This window comes from Macaca fascicularis, chromosome 12 (assembly GCF_037993035.2).
Source record: "Macaca fascicularis isolate 582-1 chromosome 12, T2T-MFA8v1.1".
Taxonomy (NCBI): Eukaryota; Metazoa; Chordata; class Mammalia; order Primates; family Cercopithecidae; genus Macaca; species Macaca fascicularis.
Window position 1 is genome coordinate 107,190,917 of NC_088386.1, and position 12,903 is coordinate 107,203,819.

Consider the following 12,903-nt stretch of genomic DNA (forward strand, 5'->3'; position numbering starts at 1 on the left):
CAATAACATTGCTGGAGATAAGTGTAGTTATCTGCAGTATTCTCTGATATATGTGGGGGAGGAGTGGGTGCCTTACCAAGCAGATTTATAACACTCTGGGCAAGGCACACTATCAGTAGGCTGTCCACATCGTGGTTGTTTTGTTGTTGTTTCAATTATTTTGCTTGTGATTATGTTGCACTTATCTTTCTTGAATGAAAGAAACCTCCCCCTCCATTATAGATAAGTTGTTCCCAGGTAGTTTAAGGATGTGCAGTAAGGTTTTTAGTTGCATCAGAAGACCAGTTGCCAAGGAACTAATGAAGACCATTGAAGGTCCTGACCTGCATCAGTGTGTCAGCTTTAATGCAAGCTCTCATCAGAATGTGGTTACTCCCTAGCAGAGGAAGAAAGAAAAGTGGTAACTAATTAAAGAAAGATATTTAAGTCAGAAGATGCAGCTTTGAGAGTGAGTACCATCACTTACTAATGGTTGTATGATTCTAGTTTAGACTTGTTATTTCAGTTTTATTTTCCTTATATGGGTGACTAGGACTATTATAATAATACTTACCTCAAAAGGGTGTAGTGAGCCAAATGAACCAACATATGAAGAATGAGTTTATAAAACACTATGTAATTAGTAAATAGTATAACTGCTATAAGCTAGCATGGTGCCACTGGAAATTTCAATTGTACGTTAAAGCATAAGGAACACAACTTGTTTCTGCCCCTTTCTCAGTTTATAGTTGTTTAAAATGCATAGTGCCTTGACATATCTCATCCTGAACACTATGAAATCACAATGATTTCAGATGAAAGGGCTAAAACATATAAGGGAGGGTATGTGTGCAGGCCCATGCAAATAGCACGAGGTGTTATTAACAAGATCTTTGCAGTATCACAACTGAACAGGTTTAAGAGAACTTCCTCCAATACATGATGCTGAAAATATATTTTTTGTCCACTGACTCAGTCAACATTCTATACAGCCAAATAACCACAGTAGTTTGAAAGAATAATAGAATCTCTAATCAGAAGTTATTGGAATTTTGAAATTCTTACACTTTGGAGGCATGGAGTAATAAATAATGTTTAAAATCAAAAAGTTTTATAATAAGAAAATGTTGAGTGAGAGAGGATCTTGTTCACATCACCAATGTCTCTGAACTCACTCTCATACTGTTATGTACTTGTCATAAATCACTAGTCAGTTGATTGACTATTTAAGGCCTCATTCTCCCTCCCCCACCAGAAGGAGAGTAGTAACATCTGATATTCTTTATAACCAAGGGTTGCCAGGATCCATTTTATAAACTGCAATGAGGGCAGAAAGAAAAAAAGTATATAAAAATATTAATGTTATTTGGATGCAACCTACAAAATATTTTATAATTTTTTTATTCTCAGAGAAACAAACCAACCAGAGTTAATCAAGCATAGTCTGCACAGATGAGTAGGTCTGTACACATCAATGGGCATGTGCAGTGGATGGTAAAAACATATGGAACATATCACATCCCAAACACCAAAGAGTTCTGAGGAATAATTAATGAGATGCATAAATATGGACAAAATAAGCCCATTTTTGTATCTTCACATTATTAAACCTAGAACAAATCTTCCTTCCGCTAGTTGGTTTATCTTATAACAAATTTCTGACACAAAAGAACATTTGTTTCATATTTTATTGAATTTCATTTATATTAAATTAAAAATATATTTCTGACAGATTCATGTAACAAAAAGGCAGAACAGTTTTCAAATTGTTCAGCTGGGATGATCAGTATGGAATGAGGCAAAGCAGTTCGCATTCTATAATTGCCTTGTACAGGTACAATTCTTTCCCAAGAGCCAAAAGAGGATCCTTGAGAACTAACTGAAAAGCCTAATTACATAAATTTAAAATACTGTTTCTCCCTCATTCTCAAATAACAACAGGAATGAGGGAAAGGAAGGAGGATGGGTAAAAGGTTGGAGGAGAAGAAAGAATAAGAGAAAGTATACTAAAAATATACCTAACATTAAAAAAGTTAGTATGTGTTAGGTGCATACTCCTTCATCAATAACATAGAAAAAAATCAAAATAACATTACACCACACACAATTGGCATATCCTATTGTGTAAGCGAGTGCAGAGGTTGAACACATCACAATAGTGCTGAACACAGAATCACAAGTAATGTCAAAATGATAACTTCCAACCAAAAAAGAAACAATCACAAGCCAATTACTTATATACAAATCAACCCTAAAGACAATTATGTTCCAAATAAAGATGTCCACAAAAGAAAATCAAATCAACATTATACTTATTTACAAATGCAACTAGCCATGTCTTTAACAAGCTATAAAAATACTATTCACATTTTCAAACATACAGTAGTATTTTTTGTTTGTTTATTTCAAAAAGGCAGCTAACTTTGAATGCATGGATTTAAATAAAACATTGATGGCTTACCAGCAAGGTATTTTTGCACCCCAATCCTTTGAAGATACTTCACAAGAGAGAGGGCTTGTTTTCTGTTTACAAGTTAAGAAAATAAGGAAATGAGTACAAATGTATATACCTTAAGCCTCTGCCTTTTCAGTGAAGTGACTCCCTCTCTCACCCAAACTGATGTCAGTAAATTACTTTGATGCATGTGTCAGATGAATGTTTGAGAGTAGATTTAAGATGACTTTTTCTGTGCTATGAATTGTCTTGCACATTGATTTCATGTTCATTTGATCTTCTTGTAATGGTGCTCAAGAAAGAGATGAACTAGTCATACCATGTGAAAATGCGGTTTCAACATGCAGCCACGCAATCCCTGGTGCTCTCAACATGAGAAGGAGACACACCAGCCAGGGAGACATGCATTCAAAGTTAGCTACCCTCACACAGCTGCTCCGTTTAATAATCGACCCATTTCACAGCAGTACCAGTTTATGCTACATATTTCAAAGTACCTTACTTTTAAAAGAACACCTTACATATCTACATGTAGAAAATAACTTTCGAAGTTGATTACTGGAGTAATCCCAAAAGGGTTCTTGGAGTGCTATGGTTGTAGTCCCCTCACTCCCCCCTCCCAGCCCCTGAGAGATCCAGAAATATACAGGAAAATGACTCTCACATTAAGGGAAAAGGACAACCCCCGGTTAACTAAAAAAATCTGGAAATGACACTTGAAAACCAGATTCATGTCAATATATAGGAGGTATGATTTGCTTTCCTTCACAAAGGCTATAGACCTGGGGGAAATATCTACACATTAGGGATAAAAATAGCAGTAAAGGCAAAGTGGTTTGGACAAGTTAGACTATTGCCTACAGGTATGAATCTTTGTTTTCCTATATTTGTATATTTGCACAAATATAATCACTTCTCATGATATAGGGAAAGCTCACTAGATCATGAAAAGAAAAATGTCCATAAAGAGCAAAAGTAGATAAAGGATGGCATTCTATTAGACAACATGGATTTTCATTAACATGAACTGCGCTCATTATGTATTTGTTAGATGGATGAATGTTCCAACAAATAATTGCAGGTGGTTCTCAAAGCTGAATAGCCTTTACCTTTATGATAATAAGACTCGTCATTTGGGAAAAAAAAATTACAGCAGCTGCAAAATATTTATGATTAGGAATAAAATAAGATGAATAAAGTAAATAAGTTAATTTGTTGACAAAAATAACTTCTTGGTTATATGTACAGCTTTTATGTAAAGATTAAATTGAAGTTCTACCAAGGGTCTGTGGACATTATGTGAGTTTTGAGATTCATCACAGGGCTAACTCGTCTCAAATTCCTATAGGGTAGGACACAGAGAATTGATCTTCATGGGAAACCACAATTTTAATAGCTTAAATATTCTCTATGCAGTAGTTTGATAGTTCATTTAAACAGTGTCCAAATTGCCAGAATCTCTCATGAAAAAATCAGGCATTCGAGGACAAAGACGAAGTCAGTATTTCACAAAGTGGGGTGTGGGATCTCAGCGATCCACTATGGCTTAAGAAAGGAACAGGACAGCATCGGGGGACTACGTTGAACCAGGGTGGCAGAAAGGGAAGAGAACAGTGCCAGTTGTGTCAATGGGCAAAAAAGGGAAGGATTCTATTTTCCTCTAAAGGTCAGAGAGAAATAAATTTTTCTGTGATTCCTAACAAGGTAATCACTTACTTGCAAAGCTGACTGTCAGAGTATTTTCTAGAAGAAGTATGTGAACACCCCCGTGAAACTGGGACTTAGAGTCATTTTAGCTCATGACTATAGAAGCATTTACTTCTGCCCAAAATATCACCTGGCCAGGAATTAGATGAGGCAGGGGCCTGCAAAAGTGACAGACCCTACATTTTTGGACCTCTACAAAATCAGTGAGACTTGAACCGAGTATCTGAAATTTCTATTATTTTAGAGAGACTTTTAATGAAAAGAAAACAGCAGCTCACACTGCTAAAAGATATTTGCCCATACAAACACAGGGGCCCCTGGCCCGACGCAATGCCCATAACAGCTTCTTGTTTCCAGCTGCAGAGAGAACTCAGATCTCTGGGATCAGAAAAATTGTATTAATTCTACCCAGAAGTATAAAAACTGGCCCCATTGTAATATCAGTAATCATGAGGTCTCCACTGATAATAATCTTTTAAAATTATACCTGATCTACATCTGTATAATATTTGTTCTTAAGCAAATAGCAACCAGGGAATACCAATCTGCATTTATATGTTTACATGGGGCAAGGCTGTCCTTCAAACTAATACACATCAAAGTCCACATTCACAAACAGAGGCACAGTAGGATCCTCTGCCCACAGTATATACAGTAGAAGTTAATTTATCTTTTTTTTTAAACAACTAGAAGCTGATGCAACTTGATTTCTCATTTGCCCTATAACAATCATCATTCTAATAACTAAAATCCAAAAGAATGGCAATGCAGTACTTTGGAACACTTGGTTTAGCATTTATTTATCAGAAAAATTGTGATTTTTTCGTTGTCATTTTTGGAGGCAAGAGGGCATAGTGAGCAAAGAAAGGACATATCACAAATTAACTGTATTTTGTTTGTTTGCTAAATGACACCACTCATTTTTTTTTGTCTCTGCATAAGGTAATAGAACATTTACATTTTCTTTACTTCACCTTGAAGACCCCTACTTAGTCATATGTAACATGTTTGCCTGTTAAATTCTGCAAGGTGGTGTTTATTTTTTTTTATTTTTTATTTTTTTTTTGAGACGGCGTCTCGCTGTGTCTCCCAGGCTGGAGTGCAGTGGCGTGATCTCGGCTCACTGCAAGCTCCGCCTCCCGGGTTCACGCCATTCTCCCGCCTCAGCCTCCCAAGTAGCTGAGACTACAGGTGCCCGCCACCACGCAGGGCTAGTTTTCTGTATTTTTAGTAGAGACGGGGTTTCACCATGTTAGCCAGGATAGTCTCGATCTCCTGACCTCGTGATCCACCCGCCTCGGCCTCCCAAAGTGCTGGGATTACAGGCTTGAGCCACCGCGCCCGGCCAAGGTGGTGTTTATTTAAAAAAAAAATAAATAAAATTTTCTTTACATTTAAAAAGTGATAAAGGAATAAGAGAATGAGAAAAAATTGTTCATTGTAATGCTTTAAAGCAAGTTTTCACAAGTGGAACCATATATGCCTACTTTCAGCTAAACCCAACAAATGATAATTTTAAATGGCAAACTTATTTTTTTACTATGCAAAATCCATCCTACATTTTAATATCCTGCATTTAACTTTGCTATATTATACTTGTGGTTAGTTTTCTAGTTTGATTTATTTAATAATATTAAAATCATTTAACATCTGATAACCTAACTAAATCTACATCTTATAGCATTATCGTAGTTCTGTCCAGTTATATACATGCTTTCATGATCACCTTTTCTATTACCTTATGAACTACATATACTAGTTAAATTATCAACAATTACAGATGGATGAATAATTCCAGTTTTGAAATAAAGGTTAGATAGCACTAGAAAAACTTGTATTTACATCCTTCCCTGTCAGGCTTAAACAATTTTAATTTTCTTTTCATTTTTGATACTTCAAGAAGCACATTAATAGTCCTTCCAACTTCATCTAGCAGCAGAGCCTCACAGTTCTTTTCTTGATTTTTCCTTAGCATTGTAAATATGCACAATCTTCATGCCATGTCTTTCTTTTAGAAGGTATTAGCTCACACACTATAGCATTTAGAAGAACACTATTTCTTCTCTTAAGTTAGATATTCAGTCCTTCTCCCTAATCTACAAAAAAGAATCACTTGATTTTGGTTTGTGTGTTTTAATAGAAATTTGAGTTTTGCATTGTTTTTCATGCTAGTTTAAGAATGTTACTGGAGAAAAGATTCTCATCCTAAGCTGTGCTACTAATATTGTGCAGAAAACCAAGAGTTGCTTGGTAGTCTAACAACTTTTGTGATGCAGATGCTTTGTGGTTCTGGATCTACCCTAGATCGGAGGCCATCTTTCCTCACCTGCTTAAGTACCACTTTCTTTAGGCAATCATTTAACTGCAAAGTTTTTCCATGCCTGAAAATAGGATTGCCCAAAATAGGTATAATCTACAAAGTCGGGTGATTTAAAAAATATAGTCAGTGTAATTTTAATACTAATTTGTTTCAAATTTACATATTGATTCTGCAAATTTCAGTTGCTACAATTGGCCTCTGGAATCTGATATCCCCCCAAAGCACCTTGAAGACTTTAACTGACATTTTAAAATTCTACCCTACTGGGCTAAATAAGTTATTGTCTGCAACGAATGAAACTTTTTTTCTCCCTCTTATACACGCTGAAATATGTTTTCCCAGGGGGGACAAAAATAAAACAAAAAACACTCAAACAACTGAAGTCAATTATATACCACAGAAATCATTCAAAAGAATTATAAAGTGGTGCTATTATAAAGCATCTGGGTCATTTTGGATTATGCCTACCTCCGTCCCTAGGTATTACCCGACATGTAAAAGTCTTGTGTTCTTAGGAGGAAAGAAACTACATTCACTAAATATATTTCTGTTACCTTAACAGTTAAAAGTCTGTTTTAACTATTTATTTTTTCCTTCTCCAAAATGAGTGATTCTGCTTTCTATATCCCAGTAGAAACCATATGCATAGTGTAAATTAGAAAAAAAAAATCAAGGTATAGTATCCAAAAAGAGGGCTGTGATGACTCGGTGCAGATTTATTTAGAAAGGGAGGCTTATATTCCATTTTTCATAAGTACTGATATGAGATTCCTTTTCCTAGAGACTTCTCTGAATGGATAGGAGAGCTCTGAGTTGTTAGGTTATGGCCCCTGAATCACTCTGTCTTTAATCCTGAAAAGTTTGAGGGTGAACTTCCCTAGAAGGAATCTCACAAATCCTTCCCCTGCTCTACTGTACTTTTTCAGCTTGCCTCACTTCTTATAGCTTAGAAGAAAACCAACTCCAATGTCTTCATCATTCTTGGCCAAGGACCACCATCTGCTTTTGGTTTAATGGTGAAGTTAGAATCTAGATAGGTTAATTAGCCAGTGATGCAATATTCTTCTAGACCAGTTTATGTTTGAATAATATTACTGAAATTATCCTATTTGTCAACATCAACAATTTGAAGGATGTGTAACTTATATCCCAAATGAGTTCAAAGGAGATATGTTACAGTGCAACTGATTATATGACAGCTATTCACAAAAGAGACTATGCAATCTGATTCTTTGAACTCATAGAAAAATTAAAATGTCATTTTAATTAAATCTCCTAGATGATAGAATTTTGAAGTTGGGGATGATATTCCATTTATCTGAGTGTTTCCCACAAAATACAGTGCTTTTAGTAGACACAGTTAGATAAAGGAGATTTGGATAGATGGATGGATTTACTTATTCAGAATAGGAAGAAACAAATTTCTTTGCATTTTTTTTTCTCTAAACTTTCTCTGCCTTAATAGATATTTTTACTCTAATTAAGTAATCTTATACTATTGACTCTAATTTGGTCCCAATATTTTAACATTAGAAAGAAGTATTTTTAAAAAATCTAAATGACTTGGGGTAGAATTTTCAGAAAAGGGGGACTTATATCTAAGTTTCCTAATTATTGATGTGAGGCCCCCTTTACTTGGAAGACTCATCTCTGTCATTTGTTCCCATCCTTCATCATCAGGTATTCTTTCAAAATGATACATAATAATGATGGTTCTAGTACTGGATGCAGTATATGAAGAAAAGGAATTATATAAAGTATCAAAAGATTAGTGTGTTGGATAATAAAATAATTGCATGAGAAGATTTTTCACATTTATTTACAACTTTGAGCCAAGGACCTATCCATAAGCTTTGAATGTTTGTGTTTTTCTTTTTATTATACCAATTTATGTGCAAAGAGTTACCTTCTACTTCATATAAATAGAGTCTCATACTAGAAATTCCATGGAATTCAAGCCAATCCTTACTCGCATTCCTTCTTATGAAGTATACGAATTGAACAAATTTCCTTGCGTAGCAAAGGTGATATATGAAGATAATGTGCTGGCCTCTCATCATAGTCCCTGGATACCATTGCAAGGTTCCTAATTTGCTTGGTTTGGCGTTTCCACAGTCTTTATCTTAGCTCTTTTTAAAAAAAAATGTACTTAAATTAGTTAATTTGCTGGTTGCTTCCATATTGCTTGATTCAAAATCCAAAATGGAGTTCAGAAAAAGAACAAATAAAATTACAGCTTAAGTGCAAACTACATTTCTGAGTATCTGCCAGGTGGACATACCCAATCCAGTGTGTTTCTTCCAGTTCAATAGATTCCCTCATTGGACCAACCCTGAAAGTATCAGTAGTTTTCTTGAATCACAAAGAACTGTCTCTTAGTTTCCCTTCTACTCTTCAGACAATCAATGGCCTATCAAGTAGTGTCATTTATGGAGGAAAAAAATGTTGAAAAATGTAAAGGATGAGGGTGAAGATAATTTGATAGCATGAAAAATGAGAGCTAAAATAAAAATATTAGCCTCCCTTTCTTATTTTAAAGATTGTATACGTAAAGTAGTGGTCATTTCACTATATTAAAGTATTTCTTAAATTCTGTGAAGAAGCTTTGATGTAAACATCTTTGCGATTAGAAATTAAAGCCAAAAATTGGGGAGCAAATATAAAGGAATTGGTCAGAGCAAAACAAAATGAAAAAAAAAAAAACAAAAAGGCTTCAAAACATAATTACTAGTTATAACTTTGATGGAGATTTTTAAATTATGAAATTTGAGTTGGCCATACTTACTTTCCAGGACAGAAACTGCTGGGGAAAGAAACTGGATTCTCAATTTCAGACACTATCATATGTTTGTTATAGAAAATGTTATTCTTTTATTCTAATGGAAACTTTATTATGATTTCCAGGGATGCTAAATATGCACACATCAGTTCCTACAGATAGGAACAGATAGCATGGGTGTTTCAACCATCTGCTTAAAAAAAAAAAAAAAAAAAAAAAGGAAAAATAAAAAGAAAAAAAAGTGACAGCTAGTTTGATAGCAGGCGGTATTGCCTTACATTTTCTGGTCCTTCTCTAGCTGTTTCATTCTCCCAACCAACCCATGCAGAGAAATGAAGAAACATTGTGGTTCCGCCTATCTTTCTCTTTCAGTCTTTCCCTCTAATGTTCAAGTTAGATAAGCACATAACTATCATGGCATCTCTATCTTCCACTGGGAAGTGTCAAAACTACTGGCCTTGGGGTAGAAGGAAGACCACCAGAGAAAGACAGGGGGTGGGGAAATTGGAGCGGATGTGTCTCTCCACCTAAAAACCACAACTGAGCTTACACTACAGTATTTCGGTGTCTGTAAGGTGGAGGCGGCAGCACAGTGCCTGGCTTCAGGGAGAACTCAGAGAGGTATTCCGGATTCTCTGCCACAATAGGCCGGATCCGCCCATTCTGTTTATAAAAATATTTTGTGCTGTACTCCTGCAGGTAGTCTGGGTGCTGAAGGGTGCTCCGAGGTGGCAGGCTGTGGTTCCAGTAGTCAGGGTTGTCAAACGCTTTCTTGGCCTTCTCTGGCACAGACAGTACATTGTTCTTCAGGTAATCAGCTTTTCCCAAGGCGTTGGCAAAGGTGTTGAGGTACAGCGGCTCATTCACATACTCATCCTCGGCCTTGGGTGGACCATTGGATGCACTGTGATATTCGGGATTATCCAATGCTTGAAGGTCTCCATTTTTTCTCCGAGAAACAAAAGGGTTCTCCTCCACTGGATTCAGGTATTCTAAAGGAATAAAAAAAAATCAGCTAACCTCTACTTTCTGGAAAATATTAATCAGAGCAAAGTTATACATAATGGTTAGCTGCTTTGTCTAGAACAAAAACCCACAGATTTGTTTTCATGATTTCTCACAACTATTTGTGGATTACCATGGTCTTATGAAAAAAAGAGTAAGGGGGCCAAACATGTTTACAAAAACCAAGAAGCCAAGGAGGCCAGAATCAGAATTTCTATCTCCTAAATTTTTATTTCTTTCTAATTGCATTTGTCTCTTCTGCATATGGGGCTGATTGTTTCAATGTTCTTGTTTTCTAAAAGTTATTTATATTAGGAAATAAGACTACCTATTAGGATTAAATAGCCTTTAAATATACAGACAGCTTAATTTCTATAAAGGATATTGAAAAACCAAAGAGTCTATAGCTGAGTTCCATGCCAAGATGAATAGATGGAGTGAAGAAATCATGTTTTATTAGTCTCTATGGTTTGCTATGGTTGCCTATACTGGTAAAAAGGATTTGATTGGAGATGCTCCTGACAAAAGTTTTACACATGGAAAAGAAAGCATCAAAGGAAAAAAATTAAACTAAAAAAGCAAATCTAACAGATAGCTAACATGCCTCTAGCGGACTTGCTTGACATTACATATACTTCTACTTAATAATAAAGTATAATTATAATATTTCCATTGACCAATCATAATCACAAAATGGCAAACTATCAGCTTGAATCATATGAAACAGCCATTTTGTATATTGAAATCAGTCAATTAGTGCCTATTTTGTATGGATCAATCTAATAAATCCATCTAGTATAGGTATTGGCCTAAACGGTGCTAATAATTACCACCATTCTCCTGAATCTTAATTAATTCTTAATACATTTATGTCTATAATATAAACTGCACATAGACATATACACATATATATTGTAGGTCCTCTAAATAGTCTTCTCTTTTACTATATATGCAAAGCCCTAAGCTATTCCTATTTTGAATTCAAGGCATCAGGAGGACACAATTCCTTGTTGAGAGGCCATTCTGAAACAAACTTTCTATCTCTTATCCTTAGCCCAACAAGTAGAGAGAAAAATTCTATTAAGCCAGGATTATTTTTCTCCAAATGTATATATACAGAATAGGTAAGTATTTAGCATCATTTATTCAAGTGAAAGGGCAGTAATGAATATCCCACTATCATATATAGGACTTTACAAGACACTATCATTTCATCCTCACAATTCTGTGAAAAAGAAGTACAAGACTTATTTTTCCAGCTTTGTAGACAGAAAAATGAGATTAAGTGATGTATGCAGGATACAATTAGTGTTGGGATGGAATTCAGGTCTTCTAACTCCTCTTGAGTAATCTTCTTATTCTACTGCACTGTTTGTTATTATTGCCCCTGCAGGAGTTGGGTGAACTTTATGCTTAGCCACAAGTTTTACTTTGACAAGCATATGAAAACACTTATAAGCAATGTAGAATTTGATCTTTCTTACCAGATTTCTGAAACTTCTTAATTGAAAGAATAGGAATGTCTATACTAAAATTCTGTACTCTCTGAGTATGAGGTGAGACTATAGCAATCTTTTATAGAAATGGAGCTTAGCGTTCAGAGATAAAATCTGAGAATACAGTGTGACTATATAGGGTGACTTGCTTTTCTCTTAGCCTTACATTACCTTTCCTCAATGCGATCTACTTATATATTATCCTGATGCAAACTTGTATAGCTGTCCAATAACTTTACGGTTGAAGTGAAAATGTCCCCAGAAAAGCTGCTTCTTTGGGGTGAATCCACCAAATCTTCATAAAATCTACATTTGTGCCATTACTAGGCTACTATGAACATCCAAACTCTTCATTACATTTTTATATGTGTAAAAGTTTTATATATGTAAAAGTTTTATCTAGACAGATATATTTTAAAAGGTTATTTACAATTAGAGATCTTTAAATTTTACTTTGAAGGAGAGAACATAACCTTATAACAAGCCCTTCTCAGAGTTTCAAAATGTAGTTTACTATTGACACTAAAGACTGCGAGAGACATGATCATCATTTTTTAATAACAATCATCTATCTTCTCTATTGTGATACTGTTAGCGTAGAAGAAGAAAAGCTGTTTTGTTGCAAAATTGAAGCATTATTTGATTTGGGTGCTTAACATTTCTACTACTAACTTTACAAAATTATTGTTGTGCTTTGTAAAACCACAAACTATTATTTTCAAATCTTGATGGTATGCTTGTAAGTATATACAGGGTCAAAACTTTAATTTTTGAAAAATGTCATATAAAAACATAATATTTTCCTATAATAAACTAGGTTGTTTAAATGACACCTTTTAAATGAGTCAAACAAATCATTTATTAGCGCCATCAAAAGCATCAGGCACATTTGCCAACAATACCAGTCTTTATGATCTCCACAATTAAGTCCAATAAAGCTATGGTCCTGACACTTTGTGGTCTGCTACCTCATTCAAATATTTCAACAAAATATGTTTAGAATAGTGCCTCTCAAGACTCATTGCTGTATGCAGATAGCCTGGGGATCTTGTTAAAATTCAGATTCCTATTCAGATGGGGCCTGCCTGAGATTCTGATTTATATAAATAATAATAAATAATGTGGATGCTGCTGATTCAGGGACCATACTGCAAGTAGCAGT

General features: G+C 35.0%; 1 protein-coding gene and 1 long non-coding RNA gene across 5 annotated transcripts in view; one reads left to right on the top strand and one right to left on the bottom strand.

Moving 5' to 3' along the window:
• Positions 1 to 1,652: 1,652 nt before the first annotated feature.
• On the top strand, positions 1,653 to 7,782 carry LOC141408221 (uncharacterized). The gene is made up of 2 exons (XR_012421451.1): positions 1,653 to 5,170; positions 5,492 to 7,782. It is a non-coding gene; the product is annotated as an uncharacterized lncRNA (long non-coding RNA).
• ERBB4 (erb-b2 receptor tyrosine kinase 4) overlaps positions 6,015 to 12,903 on the bottom strand; it is a 1,185,936-nt gene continuing 1,179,047 nt past the window's right edge. For all 4 annotated transcript variants that reach the window (XM_005574181.5, XM_005574179.5, XM_005574182.5 and 1 more), the window contains one exon: positions 6,015 to 10,232. In XM_005574181.5, coding sequence (XP_005574238.1) covers positions 9,787 to 10,232 — 446 coding nt within the window. In that variant the 3' untranslated portion in view covers positions 6,015 to 9,786. The remainder of the gene's footprint in view (positions 10,233 to 12,903) is intronic.